The sequence below is a fragment of the Rhincodon typus genome, chromosome 22 (assembly GCF_021869965.1).
Source record: "Rhincodon typus isolate 14 chromosome 22, sRhiTyp1.1, whole genome shotgun sequence".
Lineage (NCBI taxonomy): Eukaryota > Metazoa > Chordata > Chondrichthyes > Orectolobiformes > Rhincodontidae > Rhincodon > Rhincodon typus.
The window spans coordinates 4,212,728-4,238,631 of record NC_063353.1 but is presented as its reverse complement, the minus strand read 5'-3'; the positions used below and the strand labels follow the sequence as shown (position 1 = coordinate 4,238,631).

At 44.3% G+C, this 25,904-nt stretch overlaps 1 protein-coding gene across 6 annotated transcripts in view; it reads left to right on the top strand.

Annotated features, from left to right (window-relative positions):
- plekhg7 (pleckstrin homology domain containing, family G (with RhoGef domain) member 7) overlaps positions 1-25,904 on the top strand; it is a 106,215-nt gene that overhangs the window by 51,561 nt on the left and 28,750 nt on the right. For 5 of the 6 annotated variants that reach the window (XM_048610395.1, XM_048610393.1, XM_048610392.1 and 2 more), the window contains exons 3-7: positions 7,474-7,502; positions 14,376-14,488; positions 14,645-14,685; positions 17,226-17,321; positions 25,018-25,167. In XM_048610395.1, the coding sequence (XP_048466352.1) occupies positions 7,474-7,502; positions 14,376-14,488; positions 14,645-14,685; positions 17,226-17,321; positions 25,018-25,167 (429 nt within the window). The remainder of the gene's footprint in view (positions 1-7,473; positions 7,503-14,375; positions 14,489-14,644; positions 14,686-17,225; positions 17,322-25,017; positions 25,168-25,904) is intronic. The other variant, XM_048610390.1, reaches the window with a different exon arrangement.

Here is a 25,904-nt window from a genome sequence, read left to right as displayed (position 1 = left end):
TGCTTTTGTCCCCAGAACATTACCTGTGTTAACAAACCAGCAATGATACTCATCATTTGAGTGCGTAAGTGCACTCAAGAAATCTGATGACCCAAGGTGGCTAATCAGCAAACAAACATCCACGGCCCCGTGCTGTGAGTATTAAGTATTGCTAAAACTAACCTGACTGCTGTAGACATACGTGATCGACAGCATCATTGCCTGTTCTACAACAGACTTGTATCCACTCTCAATCCTTCAATTCTGCAGAGACTTGACCAGTGCTTGAATGTTGTCAGAACAAAACTCCTATCAGCCCAGACCTGTCAGTCACATCCAGCATCTATGTCTGTTGAAGGAGAGCTTGGAATATTGAGGTTGTAGACTTGCTCATGGAGCCAGTGTGTTTGATTGCAGACATTTTGTCAACCTGCTGGGTAACACCATCAGTGCACCTCCGGTGAAGCGTTGGTGTTCTGTCCCGCTTGTTATTTTTATGCCTTGGTTTGCTGGGGTGGTTGGCATCACATCTGGTTCTGTTTTTTAGTGGTTTGTATATGGGTCCAGTTCAATGTGTTTGTTGATGAGTTCCGGTTGGAATGCCAGGCCTCCAGGAATTCCCTGGCATGTCTCTGTTTCTGTTTCATCCATAATAGCACGAGCCAAACAGAGACATGCCAGGGAATTCCTGGAGGCCTGGCATTCCAACCGGATCTCCGTCAACAAACACAGTCCAAAGGTGTGTAGGTTAGATGGATTGACCATGCTAAGTTGTCCGTAATGTTCAGGGATGCGTAGGTTAGGCGCATTAGCCATGGGAAATACAGGGGACAGATCTGGGTGGGATGGTCTTCAGAAGGTCAGAGTGGACTTGTTGGGCCGAATGGCCTGTTTCTACACCGTGGGGTTTCTGTAATAACTCTTATGATAACTTCTATGATAACTCACATTGAACTGGACCCGATATACAAACCACTGAAAAACAGAACCAGAAGTAATGCCAACCACCCCAGCAAACTGAGGCATAAAAATAACAAATGGGACAGAACACCGATGTTTCACCGCTTCAGGCGCACTGACAGTGTTACCTAGCAGGGTGATGAAACATTTGCAATCAAACACACTGGCTCAGCGAGCAAGTCTCCAACCTCATCCACAACCTGAGCTACAAATCTTGTCGAAAACTTTAAGTTTGGAATATATTGAATATGTCCCAGGCTTCGGCAACTACCTCTCTCAGAAGGCCCCCCTTGATGATGAGATCCCAAACCGATCAGCTGCACCCCCTCATCCTCCTACAAACTACAGCACTGAGTGTTTGACAACAAAGACCTCCACATGTCAACTGAAGTCCCAGTGCAGTAGCCCAAAGGGTGATGGAGGCAGAAATCATAACATTGAAGAAGTATTTAGCTGTGCTCAAGGAGGCAATGGCCTGGTTGTATTATTGTTTGACTATTAATCCAAAGACTCAATTAATCCTCATGGCAGTGAATGGAATTTAGATTCAATAATCTGGAATTAAGAATCTGACGATGACTGTGAATCCATTGTCGATTGTTGGAAAAACCCATCTGGTACAGTGATGTCTTCTAGGGAGGTAAACTGCCATCCTTACCTGGTCTGGCCTACATGTGACTCCAGACCATGGCAATGTGGTTGACTCTGAACTGCCCTCTGGGCAATTAGGGATGGGTTAGGGATGGGCAATAAATGCTGGTCCAGCCCTCATCCTGTGAATGAATATTCACGGATCCAGCTACGGGGCAAGTGATGGAAAAAGGAACAGTGAGGTGGTGGTTTTAGACTGGCATGGATGCAATGGGGCCGATGGGTTTTCTTCCTGTAATGTAAACCTCTTTGACACATTGAGGATTCTGGACGCCTCCAGTTTGTGAGACGTTCAGCCCCATTTGCCCAAAGAGCTTCAGACGGAGAAGCGGCATGTCCAGTCACGCGGGGATCCATTGGCAGACCCTCGTGAGGCTGAGCGGCCATAGTCCTTGTACTGAGGCACAGCTGATAATGAGCAATCGGATTGCCAGGCCAAAGCTGGGAGCTAGTTTCCAAAGAGGGCATCCTCTCTGAGTTGGCAAGTACTGAGACTGGCAGCTGTTATATGGAAATGTCCAGAGTTGGCAGAGTTTGGGGGTCATCTCTGACTTTGTGACTACAACGACTGACAGGTGGAGAGACCTTTAACATGGCCACATGTTCCAATGTGTTTCACAAGAGGATCATCAAACAATATTACAGGCTGAGCCACACGAGCGGACACTCGGGTGAATTACCAAAGGATTAGATCACAGAGATAGATTTCGAGGAAGTGTCTGAAAGGAAGAGAGTGTGGTGGCAAGCCGGAGAGATTTAGAAAGGAAATTCCAGGGTTTTCTGGTTGGGTTTGTGTATCCTGGAGTGGGTGAGGTGTGGAGCTGGCAGCAGAATTGCCCGGAGCTTGGCATCTCCTTTCCAATCCAGGCTGCTCTCGGGAACCTGCCAAGTCACATTGGAGAGGGATATCTGAACCCCATCACCCTCAGCTGCAACCCACAGCCCCTCAACCTGGCTTCACTTTCTACTTTGCATTTTTAAAAATGTTAAAAATATTTGAAAATGTTAGTGAGAAGGTGTGTCCATGTTGGAACACCCCCTCCTCCCTTAGAGTTACTTCCTCTATGCTGCCACCCCTCCCTCCCATCAAGCTAGGTTCACCCTCCAGTTTGGCAAGCCTTCAAGCCTTCCCAGTACCCTCAGCGAATATCTCTCCAAGCCAAATGAAGGGGAACCTCTGGGAAAACCCCAGATCAGAGTGAGCATTCTGCCCATTGTGGTGCTGAATTAATTGCATATTGTTACGTTGCTGAGGGCAACAGTTGCAGTTTTATGATTTTAAATTTTGTATTATTGCTGAAAAGTGAGCCACGTTGCCAAAGTCTTTGATCAGGACAAACACAAGAATGCCAGATTTCAAACCACTGCAAGAAAATGCACTGCAGGAGAAAAGGATGCTAATTGGCTGATGAGTCAATTCTGATTGGCTGAGGCGTTGCCATGGCCAAAGCAATGGGGAACCATAGGCTCCCCAACCTCCTGAATAATTCAAAAAAGGCACAAAGTTTGAACTCTAGGCCCAAAACGTCAGCCTTCCTGCTCCTCTGATGCTGCTTGTCCTGCTGTGTTCATTCAGCTCTACACCTTGTTATCTCTTGAACATATCACTCCTGTTTTCACAGTATGTGTCTCTACATGTTTTGTTTTCCTCTGGGGAGTGCAAATAAGCCACTTTTTGAGTGTGACTGATTATCTTACGTTAATTGTTGGTGTAGCTGTTAGCACACTTAGGATTATCCAGAAAGTGCTGCCCAATCATGGAATGACACCTAAGAGACATTTTGTTTTTGGGGTTAGCAGGCAAGGGCTTGTTAGGTATGCTCTGTACTCTGCCTGTTATGAACAAGTTAAGGAACATACTGTTTAATTTTTCATTATCGTTTGCTAGGTATGCTGTGGTTATACTACTGATTTTCCTTTCTTTGCTTTGTTGGGTAATAATCCGAAGGCTTCAAAAATTTCAGACTGGGGGAGGCCTGTCCTTGAAATGTGAGAACTGGAACAGTTGGCATGGGCTGATAATAATATTAATGACAATCAAGGAATATTGCACAATATTACACACACATAATTCATAATGTGAGTACAGTTGTAAACTGGAAGACAAGATTAATTGTATATTTCAGGTAGAGCGATTGTAGAGAGTATAGGACAGTGGAAACAAATGTAATAGCTGTAAATTCTGAAATGATTTAATTTCTAATATATGAATTCCTAGTTCCAACTTTTGCTGCTGTATACTTGCAGGCTTGATGTTGCAATGACCCCATTGTAAGGGGGAGGCAGTAATTATAGTGTGATGTGTTTACACAGCAATTTCCATTCTCCATATCGAGACACAAATTTGTAATCCAGGAACTCAATAGGAAGTACATGCAGGTGTAACTTGTTTGTAAATAAATTACTTGTTGATCTTCTATTGTCTTGTGTACAGTAGCTGGAGGAGCGTTGTTTGTTGCTTCCAGATGTCATTGGATTGCTGGTTTTCTCTGTGTCCCACTGGTCATTGTTGCTTTTCTCTCCTGAATTCAACTCGTCTCTTCTGCTATCCTTTTGGCTATATCCTTTAAACTAGGAAGTCCAATGTGATTATATGAAACATGTGGCCCTTATCAATCCCACCCCCACCCATGCCCTCTCACTCTCACTGAATTACTGATTCATCCCTTTAAATCCTCTGTACTTTCTATTCCTCTTACATTCACACCCTACTGCTCTCCCTAAATCCCACTCAAATCATTTGTTCCCTCGCATTGAACACTCCCCATTCCTCCTCCCTTATCAGTGTCCCTCAAAGAGGTTTTGTTTTCTTTCAAAATTGAAGTCTTTTGAAAAAAAAATCACTTTTGAAAGAGGAAAGACACTGGCTCTCTCTTGATCTCCTCCTGTATATGCATCCTGTCAATGACAGAGCATTAAATTCACAGGGTAAGATAACAGCCGCCTGTATATAACACAACTCATTTGGCTTTAAAAAACAAGATTAACAGGAGCTATATGAGTTTACACCGTCAGACAATTGAAGGGTTAGTGCTGACTCGATGGGCTGAATGGCCTCATTCTGCACTGTAGGGATTCTATAATTCTTTGGAGGTCAGGCTTTAAGGTATATTGGAATGTTTCAGATTTAAAGACACTGTAATAAAATATTAAAGGCCAAAGAATTGATAACAAAAGTAAATTAAATGTCACTCACACAGGTATGTAATATTTAAACAGCTTATAACATACATTTGTAAAACTTCCCTTAAACTAAAGGGTTTCGAAGGAAGGGATCACCAATGGCCATTCAAAGTGGTAGTGGATGCTCCCATGAAGAGGAGGTTTCAGTTTAATATCTTATCTGTGTCAGTGCAGTGTCCCTCAGTGGGGCACATTTGAGGGCAACTAGGGACGGGCAATAAAGGCTGACGGAACCAGCGATGCTCATAACACACAAATACACTTTTAAAACCCTGGATTTTGTGTTCTAGGCTGAGGATTGAAATTATGACCAAAAACAGAAGTTGCTGGAAAAGCTCAGCAGGTCTGGCAGCATCTGTGAAGAAAAAAAAATCAGAGTTAACGTTTCGAGGGGTTCTGAGAAAGGGTCACCAGACCTGAAACATTAACTCTGATTTTTTCTTCACAGATGCTGCCAGACCTGCTGAACTTTTCCAGCGACTTCTGTTTTTGTTCCTGATTTATAGGTTTTTATTGAACTTATGACCCACTAACTCAGAGGGACATTATGATCCAGTGAGAGCCAGCTGACCTCTGCCTTAAACCATGTGGGATCTGCTCTGTGAGAGCAAAACTCTGAGACAGGTTTCTTCAATGGACCTGTCCATGATTCCCTGACAAAGTGGTGCTGAGCTGCCTTCTTGAATCACTGCAGTCCATGTGCTATAGGTTGACCCATAATGCCCTTAGGGAGGAAATTCCAGGATTTTGGCCCAGCAACAGTGAAGGAACGGCAATATATTTCCAAGTCAGAATGGTGAGCGGCTTGGAGGGGAACTTGCACGTGGTGGTATTGCCATGTATCTGCTTCCCTTGTCCTTCTAGATGGTCATAGATTTGGAAGGTGCTGTCTGAGGACCCTTGAAGGTCCACTATAAACCCACTTTTCCGATGAAAGGTCTAGGCCCGAAACGTCAGCCTTTCTGCTCCTATGATGCTGCTTGGCCTGCTGTATTCATCCAGCCCTGCACCTTGTTGACTCCCACAGCTCCCTGGACTATACATCCTCGCACCCTGCCTCCTGTAAAGACTCCATCCCATTCTCTCAGTTCCTCCGTCTCCTTGCATATGTTCAGATGAGGCCAACTTCGACAAGGGAGCCTCCGAAATGTCCACCTTCTTCCTCAACTGAGATTCCCCAGCACCATTGTCGACAGGGCCCTCAACCCAGGTCTGACCCATCTCCCGCACTTCCGCCCTCATCGCTTCTCTTCCCTCCCACAACAGCGATAGGATTCCCCTTATCCTTACCTACCATCCTACCAGCATCCATATCCAGAAGATCATCAGATTTCATTTTCGCCACCTCCAGCGAGATGCCACCACCAGACACATATTCCTCTCCCCTGCCTTGTCCACCTTCCGCAGGGACCATTCCCTCCGGTCCACACTTCCATCACCCCCAACACCTCCCCACAGCCCCACGGCACCTTCCCCTGTAACCGGCGAAGATGCAACACCTGCCCATTTGCCTCCTCCCTCCCCAGTATCCAAGGGCCCAAACATACCTTCCAGGTGAAGCAAAACTTCACCTGCACTTCCAAGAATCTAGTCTACTACATCCGCTGCTCACAATGTGGTCTCCTCTACATTGAGGAAACAAAGTGTAGACTGGGTGACCGCTTCGCAGAACATTTACGTTTTGCTCGCAAAAAAGACCCTGGACTACCTGTTGCCTGCCACTTCAATGCACCACACTGCTCCCTGGCCAACATCTCTGTCTCTGGCTTGCTGCAGTGTTCCAGTGAAGCCCAACGCAAGCTGGAGGGACAACACCTCATTTTCCGCTTGGGGACCCTACAGCCCTCCGAACTCAATATTGAGTTCAATAATTTTAGGGCCTAAACTCTCCCATGTCCCAGTCCCCTACCCCACACACCAGGCCTTGTTACCACATAGCCTGCCATTACACACCTCCTGTTGTTAGTCACTAACAGTCCCCATTAACAACTATTCACTGTCCCAGCCTGATCGCAAGCAACTCCTTTGTCTGTCCAACTGTCTTTCTCTCTCTTTGGGCTCTATCCTATCGTTTACTCCCTACCCCACCCATCCCCCTATTTTCTGCATATAAATTGACGTTTTCCCAGCCACCATCAGTTCTGAGGATGGGTCACAGGACCTGAAACATTAACTCTGTTTTTTCCTTTACAGATGCTGCTAGACCTGCTGAGCTTTTCCAGCAACTTTGTTTTTGTATCAAACTTTATACTTCAATCAATGCCTAATACAGATTCCTTGGTCCCATCGCTTTTCTGGGATCTTGCTGTGCACTAATTGCCCGCTGTGTTTCCTACAACAGCAACTATAGTGAAGTTAGTGAAGTTATTCGATGTTTGGTTCTCAATCTGACAATTCCTCTGTTGCTTTCTGAGTCACGCAAAGTATTTTGTGCAAACTAATTATGTTGTCTAAAAGCAAAATACTGTGGATGCTGGTGAAGAGTCATACCACACTCAAAATATTAACAGGGTTTCTCTCTCCGCAGATGTGGCCAGACCTACTGGGTTCCTCAGCACTTTCTGTCCTAATGAAGTTTGTTTGATTACATAGTCATTTCTATAATGTATATTAGCGTTTTTTTTTTGCCACACTACGTTCAAGGAGAAGACTTTAACAATGTCTTCTGGTTCTCAATTGATTTTCTTTCTCCTCTCTTAGCAGACGTCCCAAGATGCAACACCTGAGAGGTAGGTCACATCATATCCAAACTTCAGCAAGCAATGAAAAGCCAGTTTATTCACTCTGCTTCCCAAGCTGGGAGTTAATTTGACAACCAGGAGTAACTTGAGAAAAACTCAGAACAACATAGCTTCTGAGATACAATGATAGAAATGTTTAAAATGAAAAGCCTAAAATGGAGAAATGCTAGGGCAGACATCAAGAACCAGGGTCACTGGTGTACGGTTATGTATGGTGGGTTTCGAACATCAGATCAGGAGAAATTTCACCACAGTGGGTCATGAGCTGTAGAATTCATTTGAGAGATTGTGGTTCAAACGGAAAGAATGTTAATTTAAGTCAAGATTAGATTGATTGACTCGTTGAAGGGTTATGAGAGAGTGGGTAAGTATGTACTCAGACACCTTGTTCACATAGACAGTAAGCAAAATTTGACACCGAGCTACATGAGTCGAGCTTAAGAAGTTGAGCAAAAGTTTAATCAAAGAGCGAGGTAGGTTCTAAAAAGTGTTTTAAGGTAGGAGAGAAGTCAAGGGGCAGAAAGATTTAGGTAACAAGGTTAAAACTGCTGGTTACAGACTGACACAAAACATTTTCTTCACGCACTGAGGCAGACCTGAAGCCATCAGTCCATTTTACGATGAGTTCAAGCACACAATTTCCAACTTAAAAACTCATTTCTGTGGCACCAATTTGAGGGATTGGGGGAGGGGTGAGATAGCCAGCGCAAGGAGGACAAATGACAGGGGAAATAGTTGACAAATGAAGTTGATATGGAGATAAACGTGATGTGGTAAACTCATTCCTTGGAAAGCTGCAATTCTAGGTGGGGCAGAGGAACAAAGGAATCTCAGAGAACAAGTAACATCAATCACTAAACAGTGAGCCAAAGGATGTCAAGGCCATGGAAAAGACAAACACCCATGTGACGAGAGACCAAACTGATAAATGTTTAACTTGGATTAGACCACCATTAGAGGACTGTGCTCACCATATTAGGTAGATGAGATAGAGGCACTCGATCATATCATCTCTTTTTCTGACAAGAAAAGTTTTTTTTCAGGTTACTCCAGGTTGTCAGTTGACTCCTAATAAAGCACAGAAGGCAGAGAAGATTGACAGGCATAATATCAGAAATGTGTGGGTAAACGTGTCAGGAATGGGTTAACTCTCTGGGTCTCTGTCTTGGGAAAAAGGCTGAAGGATTTTCAAGGTCTTTAAAAGGTTTTGGTGCAGTGGACACAAAGAACGTGCTTCCCCCTGTGGGGAAAAGCACAACTAGACTCTGTCACTGTATGATGGTCCACAAGAAATCCAACTGGGAGTTTAGAAGGAACTTCTTTATCCATAGAGAGGTCAGAATGCGGAACTCGCTATCGCAGGGAGTGCTTGAGGGAGAGAGTGTAGAAGCATTTAAGGAGAAGTGAGACCAGTCTATGAGGGAAAATGGAGAGTTATGATGATAGGCTTAGATTATTTAGTAAGATGGAAAGAGAATTAAGTGGAGCACCAACACCAGCATGGGTTAAATGGACTGAGTGGCCTGTTACTATGGTTAATATTCTATTATAAGATCTGACGATGTAACACTGACTGCTAAATCACTATCACCAATAATATAACAGTGGAGATGAGGAGCAATTACTTTTGACGCAGAGTTGTGAATCTGTGGAATCCACTCCTCCAGATTGCAGTGGAGGTAGGGACATTGAGTAAACTTACGAAAGAGATAGACAGATTTTTAATTAGTAATGGATTAACAGGTTGTGGGCAGCGGCCAGGAAAGTGGAGTTGAGGCCAAGATGAGATCAGACGTGATAGTATTAAATGGCAGAGAAGGCTTGAGGGGCTGAATGGCCTACTTCTGCTCCTAGCTCTTATGTACTTATGGTTTGATATTGCTTACCTTTAATGCCACTTTGTTTTATAAGATAAAGTAGCCCTTTCAATAAGGAAGTGTCACTTCTGGAGTACCACGGTTTAGCTACATAGCTCATTTAATAAAGTTCTCTGAATGATGAGTAGGATTTTCTCAGTTCCTTTGCCAGGTTACCCAGGTTCTGAAGATCCCTGCTCCCCAATACTTATTCACACCTGATTACAAAACTTTCTGAATTCATCTAAATTTCATTTCAGTCAATATGCTGGAGGAGCCCAGTCAACAAATCAGTTCTCATTCAGTTATGTGGTTGGATTACATCAACATACCTGTACGCTGTGTCAGCAAAGACACCTATTTTAGACAAACAATGACGCATTTTAGTTGACTGCAGAAATACTGTGTTGTTGAGTTCAGAATAGAGTTTGGAACACCTTACCGTTTATAAAGCAGAATTAAATAAATCTTGATAGTGTAAGGTTACATATAATTCCCAAAGTGTAGGTAGTGTGGAAAACTGAACGTGCAAGCACTAAGGTCTAATGTTTAGAGAAAATCCAGGCATTTAATGCAAATGAAAAAAGAATATTAAAAGGCAATAATTCAGCATGATTGTTTTCATCGAGTTACTTGGAACTTTGGGATAATAACCAATTAGCTGGTTTAATTACAGCTTGAGTTTTCCATCTTCTAAACTGATTGAGCGTTGGGGAGTCTGGTGAATGGTGAGTGACAAAGAAGTATCAGTCAGAGGGAGCTGCCAGTTCAGTAACCGGGCAACAGAAACAAAAGCAATGTTTGTATGAAACATCCAATCATGTTTCGTCCCGATCCTTTCCCTGTTTAATAAAACTGTGCTGTTTCTACAGAAAGTACAAGAGAAGTGTAAAGCATTGAAATTTGTTTTGGCAAAGGTGTTTCAACTTGCTAACCCAACGTAAGTCAGGGCCTGATAGAAATGGCATGGTTTTCATTTCAGTGGTGCCGAGATTCAGTTGGTTTATATAAACTGGTAGTCAGTCCACATCAACAGCTTTACAAATACAGGGAACCTGGAAAGTCAAAATTCCCGGAAATACTCTGCAGGTCTGACAGCTGCTGTGGACAGAACAATGGGGTTGAGTGTTTCAAGCCGATGAATTTTCACCAGAACTGGTAAAGTTAGAAATGAGTAGGTTTTAAACAAATACTGAGGCAGAGAAAGAGGAGGAAGAGTGATGGGGTTCTCTGACAGAGTGGAGAACAGGGGATGTTAAATAACAAAAGTGATTTGGGGTGGAGGATTTGCCCTTTGAGGATTCGAACCCAGGTCACAGCATCCCATTGTGTGGGAACCAGTCACCTGACAGTGATTTTCCTCACATTGGGCAGTTAATGTCCAGAGGATGGGCTCCTGCTGTTCCATTTGAGGAGGGAGCATAGGCTCCTGAGGGTGGAAGACCAATCGAATGGCCACAAGAAACAGCAGTTCAGCCTAGAGAGAGAGATCGAGATAGGACGCCTCCATTTTGAGATGCTGTTTCTATCTCTCTCGCTCTCTCTCTCCTCTTCAACAGCTCAGCTACCTGAGTGGTCAGGGGGTGAACTCATCGATAGAATGGTCTCTGGTCACAGCTATGGCCAGGCAGATGGTGGAGGGCCTTACAACCTGCTTGGAATGTTGGGTAAACCCCTCCCTGCCCTCTGTTTGATGTCAAGAGGCAACTTGCAGGAAGTTGGCCTTGTGCCTAGTGGCTCAGGGGGACTGAACAACAGGGGATGTAGGCGTTGCCCATCCCTAGTTGCCCATGAGAAGGTGGTGGTGGGCTGCCTTCTTGAACCGCTGCAGTCCATGTTCTGTGGGTTGACCTACAATGCTCTGAGGGAGGGAATTCCAGGGTTTTGACCCAGTGACAGTGAAAGAACGGCGATATATTTCCATGTCAGGATGGTGAATGGCTCGGAGGGGAACTTGCAGTTGGTGGTGTTCCAGTTAGCCTCGATAATAAACCTTCTTTGTTATAAAATGTATCCTCATGATTGTGCATTATGTCAAGATGCATCTGCTAGACTTAGTGCCACTGTGTCAGGATCTACAGGGTCTCTTTGAGGACATTTAATGAGAAGATGCTTTTGTTTCCAAAAAAATGTAGTTCACTGCATAATAGCACAAAGTCGCAGCAAGTAATCAGGAATGCTAATGGATTTTTGGCCCTTATTTCAAGGGGTTTGGAGTATAAGAGTAGGGAGAGTTGTGAGTGTCTAAGGTCAGAGGGCATAGTCTCAGAATAAAGGGGTGCCAATTTCAGACTGAGATGAGGAGGAATATATTCGCTCAGAGGGTTGTGAGGCTTTGGAACTCCTTGCCACAGAGACCTGTGGAGACAGAGTCCTTGTGTATATTTAAGACTGAGACAGAGAGTTTCTTGATCAGTCGGGGAACCAAGGGATTCAGGGAAAGGGCAGGAAAGTGGAAGTGAGGAATATCAAGATAACCATGATCTTATTGAATGGTCCAGCAGATTGAGGGGCAGAATGGCCTACTTCTGTTCCTATTTCTTATGATGTTATGACAGCAACTCGGTGCAAGTCATATTAATATGGCAGACATCGTTACAGAGAGCTTGAAGATCCAGATGGTAGTTTCTACTCCATCAACATCCGAAGCTGTTCTCCCACCAAGCCCTTATGATATCATAATTGTGGGTGGTGCTTAAGGCACTCTTCTGCTTTAACCCTTTCAGCTCCTTGCCCCACATTGATAAGCTAAACTGGCTATATGTGACTTGTGGGTGGATAGTTCCCCAAACCCTCAACCCACTGTAAGGACAATGGCCTGAGATTAGGGTGATACTGGCAATCCAGCATTGTAAACCCTTCCCCTTCTCCCACTCCCATTCTCTGCCTACCCCAATATGGGGATAGAAAGTCTGGTCTAGACATGAGGCACCAGTAGGGACAAGATGGAAGCGGTTCATTTATATGAAACGTTAACTGTGTTTCTCTCTCCAAAGAGACTGCAAGACCCTATTGAGTATTTTCAACACTTCATTTTCAGTTCAGATTTTCTGTGCCCACTGTCTTTCATCTTTGAACAAAAGAAGCCAATTCTGCTCCTGGCAGTAAGTTCCAAACCTGCCCCCTTCCAAGTGAAATTAGTTGGAATGTTGAACCAGAATTATCAGTGTTTATGAGCAACAACATCTCACATCTGTATACTGCCTATTACCTTAAAAATATCTGAAGACAATTTTGCAGGAGTGTGACCAACTTAGCATGCATGGTAAACTAAAGGGAGGGAGCATGGGGGGTAAGGTGATTAACAGCCTGGCAGAAGAAATGTGCTTTTGGGAGCAGCTTAAATATGGACAGGAGGATTGGGAGATTTTGGGAATGCATTTGACACGATGATTAATGTTGACTCCAGCCAATGATGGTAGAGCAAAGGGAGAAGGTGTGTGGGTACACAGGAGGTGTGTGGGTACACAGGAGGGCAGAATCAGATGAAGAAATGGTTCAAAGATAGGGCTGGAGGTAATTAGAGAGATTAACAAAGAAAAAAGAAACCATGAGAATTCAAATGAAGATGAGAATTCAAGTTGGAGGTGCTAGTGAATTGGAAGCCAGTGTAAGTCAGCAAGCACAGGGCAGGTGGGGTTTGGGGGAGGGAATGGGGAACAAGATTTTGGCCAAGAGATGCAGAAATGTTGGAAAGAACGTTTGTACTCAGCAAGTGGTAATGACCTGGATTCTGCGGCCCGTGAAGATGGTAGATGGAGACAATCGATGATTTCAAGAGGGAATTGGATGGACACTTGAAAGAAAGAAACTTGCAGGGCTGTGTGGCCTGAGCAGGGAGAGTGGGTGCAACTGTATTGCATGCAATGAGCCAGCATGCATTCAATGGGCTGAATGAGCCTCCTTCTGTTTCACAAATAACTCTATGACTTCATGGGTGGGCGAAAAGTGGAGCAGCAGATTTTCACCTTGAATTTTCACCATGTGTATGTTGTGTGTTGATTATGAGTGTATGTTGTATTTGTGTTGTGAGTGTTGTGTGTGGGTTGTGAGTGAGTGTTTGTGTGTGTGTGTTGTACATATGTGTGTGTTGACTGTGTGTTGTGTGTACGTGTTATGGACCAGACCAAACCCCCTTCAAATATATCAAGGTAATAACCTAGACCCTAACTTTTATTGAAAGGCAAGTGTAAGGTGCTGTGTTCTAGATGTAATTTGATTGGATACACTACTCGGCTTTAAGAAGAACACACTTTATTCTCACACTACAGATACAATTTAAACAAAAGAAAGAAGCGTTGGTATAACTTTACCTCTAATAGAAAACTTAACAGAATATTAGATTATTTAACTACTAAACAGTAACTGTTCCAATATAGTAACATCCCATAAACACACCTTTTGGCAAAGGCAAAGTCAGTAAAACAGAGCATCTCACATGCAATTCTTGCAGAAAGAGAGAGAACCCAAGCTTTTAACTGTAACAGAGAGAGAGATGGAGAGAGAGAGAGAGAGAGACAGCTTCCACAGCCAACTTCCAAACCCCAACAACAGTTGCAAACTAAACTGAAACCCTGGTTCTGTGGGAGATGACTCCACCCATTCAGGCTGCTTCTATTCTAATCTTTTAAAAAAAACACCCCAAGACCTCACAAGCTGTTCACTTTATTGGCTTAGAAGTGAGCACTCATCACCTCTGTCTCAATCTCTCTGCATAAGAGAAAACCAGGACACAATATACCTCTTTAAGCCATAGTATTGTCACAGTATGTATGTTGGTTGCATGTTGCGTGTATGTATCTGTGTGTTGGTTGTGTGTTTTGTGTGTGTGAGAGAGTGTGTGGTCTCAATCGCAAGTTCAGAGATTGATTAATTTCCTAACAAAACAACGTGTGTTCATTGAGCATTACTCTTGCCATGATCAGACCCTATTGGTACGTCAGTTTTGAAATAATTGCCTGTGAAAAAATCCACTCGGTTTTGCTTGTTCTTCTCACTGTTACAGGTGCACATCTCATCGTCGGCGCAGCTCGTTGGTTGTCTGTTTACCGGGACTCGAAATATTTCCTGGCGATTTATTAATTTACCGTACTGTGTCTACCCCCTCGCTCAGTACAGGTAAGCTCATAGAGCCACATGGACGGAATCTTCAACCTTCTTTGGTGACAGTTTGTATTTCTAATTGGCTGAATGTTCTGTTGCCTGAACGTTGGGTAATCTGAAGGAATGTGACCTGTCGGAAAAATTCTAAAGCCATCCAAATCTCTCTTTCAGAATCCAAGAAGTCGAAATGGCCCTTTGCAAAACGGGGAACGGTAATGCTGTCTAATATTTTTTCCATGTATTTGAAATTCCACCACTCTCTCATGTATTGTAGTTGGAGGAGAGGAAAGATTAAATAAATAATGCTGAGCAATTTGTTTCGGACACTTCCCCAAGAAAGCAATGAGTTGTACCTCAATTGCCAGGTACATGAGATTGGGGCGGTTATGTTTCAGTGATTTACTCAAACCCTGATAAATTCCACAGGTACTAACTTGTTTAAGATAACTTGAAGCTTGACGCTAATGTGCTACACCTCTGGTGATATTAGTTGTCTATTCACTATCAGCAGCAACACTGACTAAGATTTCCTTCCAACAGTAAACACTGCTATGTATAATGTTCGCATTATATCTCAATAACTAATAGGCCCTTTAGAAACAACACTGTGAGCAGAATTAAACTCCTACTCTCCAGCAGGAGTTTTGAGGGCAGGGTTGGGGGGGGGTGCATATAAAATGCATTAGGAGGCTTTCCTGTTACCTCCCTGACCTGTCTCCCATTTTACATGAGCAATGAGAGGGTCACACCACCCACCTTTGCCTCTGTTGAGGCCCCTAAATAGTCAATTAATGCCCAGTAATCTACTGCCTACTAATCTACAACCCATTAAATTAATACCCACGAAATAAATGCCCACTAAAATGTCTCATCCAGCCTCACCACTATTTTACCCCTGGCTGAGAGAGGATGGTAAAGGACTATATCATAGCCTCCTTGCTTTAGTACACTATGTCTTTATATATAAAGTGCCGAGTGCACTTGACATTCAATGGTGTTACCATCACTGAATTCCCCACTATCAACATCCTGGGAGTTACCATTGACCAGAAACTCAACTGGACTCACCACATAAATACAATAGTTACAACAGCAGGTCAGAGACTAGGAATACTGCAGCAAGTAAATCAGCCCCTGACTCCCCCAAAGCCTGTCCACCATCTACAAGACACAAGGCAGGAATGTGCTGGAATACTCCCCACTTGCCCTGGATCAGTGCAGCTCCAACAACGCTCAAGGAAGCTTGACACCATCCAGGAGCCCACTTGATTGGCACCACATCCACAAACATCTACTCCCTCCATCACCAACGCTCAGTAGCAGCAGTGTGTACCATCTACAAGATGCACTGCAGAAATTCACCAAAGATACTCAGGCAGCACCTTCCAAACACGCAACCACTTCCATCTAGAAGGACAAGGGCAGCAGATACATGGGAACACCACCCCCTGCAAATTCTCCTCCAAGCCACTCACCATCCTGACTTGGAAATATATCATCGTTCCTTCACTGTCGCTGGGTCAAAATCCTGAAATTCCCTCCCTAACAGCATTGTGGGTATCCCAACACTGATGGACTGCAGCAGTTCAAGAAGGAAGCTCACCACCACCTTCTCAAGGGCAGCTAGGGATGGACAATAAATACTGGCTCAGCCACCAATGCCCACATCCCGTGAGTGAATGATAAAAGACTCCAAATGCTTTCTGAACCTGCCCTGCCACTTCCATGCTTTGTACTGATATGATCCCTGGTCTCTCTCTGCACCTACACCCCTTTTAGAATTGTATCCTTTGTTACTTTGGGGAAAGAAAACTGTTGTCCTTAATTTCTCTGGCCAATAAGGTTATTTTTATTCTTTCATGGAATTGGGTATCACTGGCAAGGTCAGTATTTGCTGCTCATCCCTAATCCCATCGGACTGAGTGTTTGTAAGGTCCATATCAGAGGGCAGTTAAGGGTCCACCATGTTGCTGTGGGTCTGGAGTCACATGTAGGCCAGACCAGGTAAGGGACAGCAGTGAACCAAATGGGTTGCATGGTCACCTTTTACTGAGGTTGGTTTTGTTTAAAAGTTCCAGATTTGTTCATTGAATTTAGATTCCACCAGCTGTTGTGGTGGAATTTTAAACCAGTGTCTCTGAGATTTTAGTTGGCTCTCGGGATTATGAGCCCAGTCACATGACCACTATGTTACCACATCTGCCACCAGGCCATTATGCATGACTCTTGCCTGTCTTTAGAACTAGCTGAGAAAGACTGAGTTGTTAACAAAACCATTACAAAGAATTTCCGTTCAAGAGCCAGCTCCTTCCCGAAGCATAGTGTCAGTGAGCAATAAAGTGAGGCCTCACTACAGATGCCGACATATCACGATTTAGAAAATTAGTTTTTTTAGGCTTGATGACTAATCCAACATTTGGGACACCTTTTGCTGCAATTTCCCAATCGTTTCTTTCACTAGGCAGTAAATTACGCATCATGTATATGGAATTTTAATCAAGGATAGGGCTCTGGGGAAAGCTTCCCATCGGTCCCACTCATAAGTACCCAAGATGTCAGAGATCTCCAAGAGTAGTCAGGGATCTCCTAGAGTAGTCAGGGATCTCCAAGAGAGGTCAGGTAGCTCGAACTCACCAAAAAATGAGCCTTTACATGAATCCCCCTCCCCTTGCCTGCCATCCGAGCTGTGTGCTGGAAGTGCACGTATTTTATCCCACTAATCTGACACAATTGTTTTACCTTTCGTTTCTAGAGCAAAGTGAAACAAAAGCAAATATCGCATTTGGAAAACCTTCTGGCCTCACTGGTGATCAGGGACTGCACAGATCAGCTTTTCCAACAGTACAAGGTATTTCCTTCTCATTGGTCATCATTGCTGACCAATTGTCTTTGCACACTCTATCTCGTCAAGTGAAGCCACTGACCACTCTCTGACCTTGACCTCCGGAGGAGCTCTGCTGATGTCAGTTGCTTCTAGAGCTAGAGCCAATGTATTTATTACTTCACATAAATCAATAGGAATTCCCCTCTCACCTACTGTAAGGAACAGGAGGAGACCATTCAACCCTTCAGATCTGTGCTGCCATTCACCTGGACAACAGCTCGCCTTATTCACTATATAGAACAGTACAGCACAGAAATGGGCCCTTAGGCCCATGATGTTGTGCTGAACATGACGCCAAATTAAACTAATCCTTTCTGCCACCCCTTGGTCCACATCCCTCCATTCTTTGCATATTCATGTGCTTATCTAAAAGCCCCTTAAATGCCCCTACTGTATCTGCCTCTACCACCACCCCTGGCAGCACGTTTCAGACTCACTCTCTGTGTAAAAAGAAACTTGCCCCTCATGTCTCCTTTGAACTTTCCCCCGCCCTCACCTGAAATACATGCCCCCCTAATATTAGACATTTCAACTCTAGGGAAAAGATTTTGACTTCAACCCTATCTATGCATCTCATAATTTTATAAACTTCTATCAAGTCTCCCCTCAGCCTGCGCCGCTCCAGAGAAAACAACCTGAGTTTTTCTAGCCTCTCCTTATAGCTCATATCCTCTAATCCAGGCAGCATCCTGGTAAACCTCTTCTGCACCCTCTCCAAAGTCTCCACATCCTTCCTATAATGTGACGACTAGAATTGAACGCAATACTCTAAGTGTGGACGAACCAAAGTCTTATAAAGCTGCACCATGACATCCTGACTCTTGTACTCAGTTCCCCGACAAATAAAGGCAAGCATGCCATACACCTTCTTTACCACCCTATCTACTTGTGTGGCCACTTTCAGGGAGCAATGGACTTGAATCCCAAGATCATTTTGTACATCAATGCTGTTCAGAGTCCTACCATTAACTGTATACTTTTCCTTGACATTTGGTCTCCCAAAGTGCAGCACCTCACACTTACCCAGATTAAACGCCATCTGCCATTTCTCCGCCCATATCTGCAACTGAGCTATATCCGCTGTATCCTTTGACAACTTTTTACACTGTCCACAACTCCATTGATCTTTGTATCATCTGCAAACTTTCTAACCCACCCATCTACATTTTCATCCAAGTCATTTATATATATCACAAACAGCAGAGGTCCCAGTACGGATTCCTGTGGAACATCACTAGTCATGGACCTCCAGCCTGAAAAACACCCTTCCACCACTACCCTCTGTCTTCTATGGGCAAACCAATTCTGAATCCACGTGGCCAGGTCACTGTGGATCCCATGCATCTTAATCTTCTGGATGAGCCTACCATGAGGGACCTTGTTGAAAGCCTTACTAAAATCCATGTAAACAACATCCACTGTTCTACCCTCATCAATCATCTTCATTACCTCCTTGAATACATTTCATGTGTATTTCCGTGCCATTGCCTAGGCTTAGAAGAGGCTGATGAAATGTGTGTTTGTGTAACTCAAATTTTCCCTGAGACAGGCACTAGCTTATCACCAAAGGCTACATAGACTGAGGCCCTGACACTCCATATAGTTACCCTGCTCTCAGGTTCTAATGTCACACAATGAATGCATCCTCATGGCCATCGAGCCCTGGACTGGGACTTGAAACCAGCGTTCCCTGCTCGGAAACAGGAATAGTTACTCCCTGCACCAAAAGTCCCTCCTTCAGACCAAACACATATCGATCTCAGCCTCAAAAACTCCCCTTGACCCCTATTGCCCATAGCCTCTGCTAGGAGATAGGTCCAAATTTTCATTTATCTTTGTTTCTTGATTTTAGCTTCTAAAGTGAGTTTAATTTAAGCTTATTCTACCTGCTTCTGGACTCTCCTACTACAGGAATTGGTTTCCCTGGATCTACAATACTGAATTCTTCTATTATTTTAAACACCTTGAGCAGGTCATTCATAAACTCTGAGAAACACTTGATATTCTAATTTATCCTTTGCAGTTTGTTTGTAATATGTTTATCTGACTGTAATGTTATCTTTTTAACCTTATTTCTTATCTTTTCTAATTTATACCATGAATCACTGTAAAGTAATGTAACTTTTTTTCTTTATTTCTCTATTTTGTATCTAAGCTTGTACTTTGTAAGTAAAATGGTGCCATGAGGGGCAACGTTGTACACTTTTCACTTTATTCCTATACTTACGTACTCGAGTACACATGACAATAAACCTAATGCTATTTCTAGTGTCAGTACCATTCTAACAATTTTACACTTGTACCTGACCCATCCACACCCTGTCCAGGCCCGGGATTCTTTCAGGACTGGTGCCCAGGACAGGACGTTGTATCCAAATGAGCTGTCTCAAAGTTAAAGAGCTGAAATGTCCCTCATAACTGGACCCTCTGAATTGGGAACCTGTCAGTGTTCTTCTGGCTGCACAGATCAGCTGTCTCCCTTGTGCCTGTGTGTGGGATAGAAATTAGGGAATCACGGAACGGTCGCAGATAGATGGAGGCCAATCAGCCCCACATTGTCTTTGCCCGCTCTCTTCAAGAGAAGCTCTCCCACTGTCACTTTACTCCCCACAGATCTCTTCAGCTAACTCCCTTTCACAAACCCTGATTGAACCAGCCTTTACCACACTCTGAGGCAGGGTATTCCAAGTGCTCACCACCCACTCCCTGAAAAATATTTTCCACACGTTGCCTCTGGTCCTTCTGCCAAGAACATTAAATTAGGGTCATCTCCCATGGTACCAATGGGCAAGCTTTCTCTCTATCCATTCTGTCCAGAGTCCTCATCGTTTTGCAATAATATGAACAAGGAACAAGATTAGGCCACTCGGCCCTTTGAGGCTGCTCCCCCATTCAATAAGATCATAGTTGATCTGATTTTAACCTCAACCCTACATTCCTGCATATCCCTGATAATCTTTGATCTCCTCGCTAATCAAGAATCTATCACCTCCTTCATTAAAAATATGTGAAGATTCTGCACCCACTGCATTTTGATTTGGGAATTCCAAAGCCACTCTGAGAGGAAAGAAATGTTTCCTTGTCTCTGTTCTAAATGGACAACCCTTTATTTTAAAACTACGACTTCTAGTTCTAGTTTCTCCCAAATGAGGAAACATCTTTTTGATATCCATGCAGTCAGGTCACATCAGGATCTTTCAGTTAAGTCGACTCTGACACTTCTAAACTCCAGAGGATACAGGCCCAGCCTGTCAGGCCTTTCCTCATGAGGCAAGCCAGGTATTAGGAAGTTCCAGGTATTAGGCTGGTAAACCTTCTCTGAACTGCTTCAACCATCCAGTAAAATCCTTCTGTTAGGTATGGTGACCTGTAATGTACGCATGACTCCGGATGTGTTCTCACCAATACCCTGTATAAGTGAAAAATACCTCTCCACTCCTGCATTCAGTTCTTCTCACAATAAAACATATCGTTCTATTAGTTTTCTTGATTACTTGCTTTACCTGTGTATTAATAGTTATGGGCAACGGTAGAGGAGTTAGATGTTTTATATCAGTCGTGATGGTAGAATCCCTACTGTGTGTTAAAAGGCCATTTGGCCCATCAATTCTGTACTGGCCCTCTGAAGACCATCCCACAGAGACCTCGTAATTCCACATTTCCAATGGCCAATCCACCTATCCTGCACATCTTTGGACTGTGAGAGGAAACCCATGCAGATACAGGGAGAACATGCAAACTCCACACAGACAGTCACGTGAGGCTGATATCGAACCCAGGTCCCTGGTGCTGTGAGGCAGCAATGCTAACCACTGAGCCACCACACCCACATGCTTCAAGTATTCAGTTAATATGGAAGAATAAGGGGGATGAATTAAGTATCATTAGACAAACTAATGGGGCCAAAGGCAGAGAAGTCCCTTGGCCCCAGTGGCTTGGATCCTAGGATCCTAAAAGAGACAGCTGCAGTGATAGTAGATGCATTGGCTGTAATTTTCCAAAAACATTCGGATTCTGGAGAAATACCAGAGGATTGGAAAACTGTCAGTGTGACACCTGATTCAAAAAGGAAGAGAGGCAAAGAGCAAGTAACTGTAGGCTGATCAGTCTAACGTCTATTGTTGGAATCAATTGTTAAGATGTAATAGCACAGAAATATGTAATAGATTTAGTAGATGGAATATCATAATCTAATCAAGCAGAGTCAGCCGAGCTTCATGAAGGGGAAATCACGTTTAACTAATTTATTTGGGTTTTCGAGGAAGTCTCAACCAGAGTTGATAGACGGGACCAGTAGATATATAGTATTTGGCCTTCCAAAAGGAGTTTGCTAAGATACCTCACAAAAGATTAAGTCATGAGATAAAAACCCATGGTGTTGGAGGTAGTATATTGGCAAGGAAACAGAGAGTGGGGATAAGGTGTTCTTTTTCAGGTTGGTGACCTGTAACCAGTGGGGTTCCACAGGGATCAGTGCTGGCACTGTAGGGATTGCAATGAGATCTGCAAGGTGGATCTCATAGAATATGGAGGCTGTTAGTCTGGTCCAAATAGGGAGCCCTGGCTGACAGATACAAACAGGAGCTGGCTCTGATGGAGCTGGATCAGTGTCTAGGGCTCTCCATGTGTAAACAAAGGGTGACTTGGTGATGGATTACCAGCCTCTGCGGAGTTAATTCAGTGGCAACCCAAAGATGGCATATCAATTTGGGGAGCAAGAGTAATTGTCCCTAGCAAAGGTCACTGCCAGACACTGGCTGAGCTCCACCAGGGTCATCCAGAGGTTTCCAAAGTGAAGATGTTGGCTTGAAGTTGAGTCTGGTGGCCAGGACTGGATGCAGATATAGCTGCCTTGGTGAGGGAGTGCCCAGAGAACCAGCAAGAATAGAAGTTATTGCCAGCCGCTCCCACACGTTCGTGGGAATGGCCGGGTGGACCCTGGACTCAGTTACACGTTGACTATGTAGGTCCTTTCATGGGCTCAATGTTCTTAGTCATTGTGGACCCCCACTCAAAATGGATGTACATGCGTAGAGTTCATTTGTCAAACATGGGGACAATGATAGAAAAGCTGTGAGCATCTTTTGCAATGCATGGCCTCCTGGAAGTGTTGGTCACAAACAACGGGCCATCATTTACCATCAGGGAATTTAAGTATTTCCTAAAGTCGAAATGTATTTGTCATATAAGGACAGCTCCATCATGCAATGGTCTGGTGGAAAGAGCAGTCCAAACTTTGAAGGCAGGCTTAAAGAAACAGCCTACAGCTTCACTCGATACCAAACTGTCCTGGTTCCTATTTGATTGTCAGACCACTCCTCATGCAACTACGGGAATAGTTCCAGTAGAGATGCTAATGGGGAGATGAGCCCACACCAGGTTGAATCTGATCTTCCCAGACCTGGGGAAGGAGGGCAAAATGGCATCAGGAACAGCAATGCTGGACGCAAGGCTCCGCTAAACAAGAGAGACTTTAACTCGGGGATGATGTTTGGTGTAAGAACCACAGCAGTGGCCCTGCATGGGCGACAGACATGGTCAGGCCCAGTGACGGATAAAGTTCAGGTTGGGTGTGATGGTCCTGAACGAGCAAACTTGAATGAGGAAAGTTGCAAACTTGCAAACAGTGCAGGAGAAAATGTGCCCAGTTCCTCAACTGCCTTTATGTCTTGTGGGTTCTCCCTCTTCGTCAAGCGTTGAAGATAACTCGGAATATGAGATGGACGCAGCGAATGTTGTCACTTCAATGCCTTTGCCACCTGAAGAGGAGAATGAATTTCTTCCGAAATGCTCCTGGCGCAAGAGGTGAGCTACTGTGCATTACACACTGCCCGTATCTGAGGCATGTTGCAGAAACCTGACCCAGTGCTAAAACGCCTCGGGAGAAGCTACACAATGAAGAACCGAACTATGTCCTCAGGCCCAGAGAGGGAGGGATATAGTGATTGTAAGCAAGTGGACCTCATAGTATATGAGTTCCCTGACTGGGGTTGTTAATCTCTTCCAATCAGGGAGCCCTGGCTGACAGATACAAATAGGAGTGTCAGGGATTCTGTTCATTCTGAGAGCTGGCTCTGAGGGAGCTGGAGCAGTGCCAAGAACTCTCCACGTGGAATTAAAGGGGGACTTGGTGACAGGATACCGGCCTCTGTGGAGTTATTTCAGGGACCACAACTGTTTACAAGATATATTAATGATTTGGAGGAAGGAAGTGTAGCCAAATTTGCAGACAACATAAAAAAACAGGTGGAAGGGCAAATTGCGAGAAGTTGAATAAACGGGCAATGAGTTGGCAAATGGAGTGTAATGTGGGAAAATATGAAGTTGTTCATTTTGGAAGGGAGAACAAAGAACAGAATATTATTTAAATGGAGAAAAACTGCAGAAAGCTGAAACACAAAAGGACTTAAGGGACCTGTGCACAATATACAGAAAGCCAGCACATGGGGAAAGCAGGTAATCAGGAAGGCTAATGGAATGTTGGCCCTTATTTCGAGGGGATTGGAGTATAAGAGTAGGGAAGTCTTACTGTACGAGGAGCTGGGGAGACCACATCTGCGACACTCTGAGCAGTTTCCGTCCCCTTATTTAAGGAAAGATATCATTTCATTGGGGCAGTTCGGAGAAGGTTCACTAAGATGATACAAAAACAGAAATTGCTGGAAAAGCTCAGCAGGTCTGGCAGCATCTGTGGAGAGAAATCAGAGTTAACGTTTTGGGTTGAGTGACTTTTCCTCAGAACTTTTTACAGCATCCACAGTTCTTTCAGTTTTTATTCACTAAGATGATCGCTGATATGGAGGGATTATCTTATGAGCAAAGACTAAACAGATTGGAACTCTACTTACTGGAGGTTAGAAGAATGAGAGGCGATCTCATTGAAACATATGGGTTTCTTTAGGGGCTTGACAGGGTCAATGCTGAGAAGATGTTTCCTCTCATGGAAGAGTCTAGAACCAGAGGGCACAGTTTCAGAATAAAGAGGCACCCATTTGAGACTTAGATGAGGAGGAATTTCTTCTCTCAGAGGGTCAAGTGTCTTTGGAACTTCTTGCCACAGAGAGCTGTGGGGGCAGAGTCCTTGTGTATATTTAAGGCTGAGACAGATAGATTCTTGATCAGTCAGGGGATACAGGGAAAGGGCAGGAAAGTGGGCGTGAGGAATGTTGGATCAGCCACGAGCCTATTGAATGGTGGAACAGGCATGAGGGGCTGAATGGCCTACTCCCATTCCAATTTCTTATGGTCTTATTAACCTTCTCTTATCTATGCACTTGGCCACCACATATTTCTCTGTATCTCAGAACTCAATCATCGATGCTTCAATAATCCTGTTAAATTCATGTTATCCCAGCATGCACCACGATCAGGTGGTGCCGATAAATCTACTGCCGATGGTGGGAATATCGGGAATCGAACCGAACATGGCTTGAAATACACTGCAACTTGCAGAGACTCGGAGCCTCTCCACCTTTGAGGCTTTTGATTGTAAATATTGAGGGGAAAATACGTGTGCAGTCATTTCACACTGACACCACACCCACCTTCCTTAGTCTTCTCCAGTAACTGTGACAGAGAGCCTTGGAGGGAAAGGGGGGGATATTGGAGATGCTGGTTGGTGGGGTGCACAATGACGTGAATTTCATTGTCCTTATTGCAGGATAAAAGCTGGACATATGTAACAAAGATCCAGAAGTTGAATCCCGATACCAGGCCAGAGCAGAAGGATAAGAAGCTGCAGGAAGCTATGTGGGAGATCTTCAGCAGTGAATGCAACTATTTCAGTGACAAGTTATTGGTGATGGAGCAGGTGGGAATACCAATCTTACCTATTGCTTCAATCTGCACCATTCCCAGTGTTAGTGGGAACAGCCCAATGTACAGTGAACAGATCAATGTGTAGCTGGATAGCAGGAATATTGTGTGCAGCTGGCAATGAAAGGAGAGGATCGAGGGCATTAAACATTCACAGAGTCTTGATACCAAAATGTGAAGTCATTCCCTTGTCCTAACGCTTAACGGTTCAAAGAATTCCCCTGGGCATCTTGCCTCTTTTAAACTGATTCTACTTCCCCCACTTTCCCTTTGCAGTTTATTAATGCATCTCCCCCAGATTCCCATTATCCCTCCCACAGTTTCCCATTACCCCTTTTCCAGTTTACTATTATCCTTCCCCCAGATTACCGTTACCCCTCCCCCAGTTTCCCATTGCTCCTCCCCCAGTTTCCCATTACCCCTCCCCCAGATTCCCATTACCCCTCCCCCAGATTCCCATTGTCCCTCCCCCAGTTTCCCATTACCCCTCCCCCAGATTACCCTTACCCCTCCCCCAGTTTCCCATTCCCCCTCCCCCAGTTTACTATTATCCCTCTCCCAGATTCCCATTACTCCTCCTCCAGTTTCCCATTGCCCCTCCCCAGTTTCCCATTACCCCTCGTCCAGTTTCCCATTACTCCTCCCCGGGTTTCCCATTATCCCTCCCCCAGTTTCCCATTACTCTTCCCCCAGTTTCCCATTATCCCTCCCCCAGTTTCCCATTACTCCTCC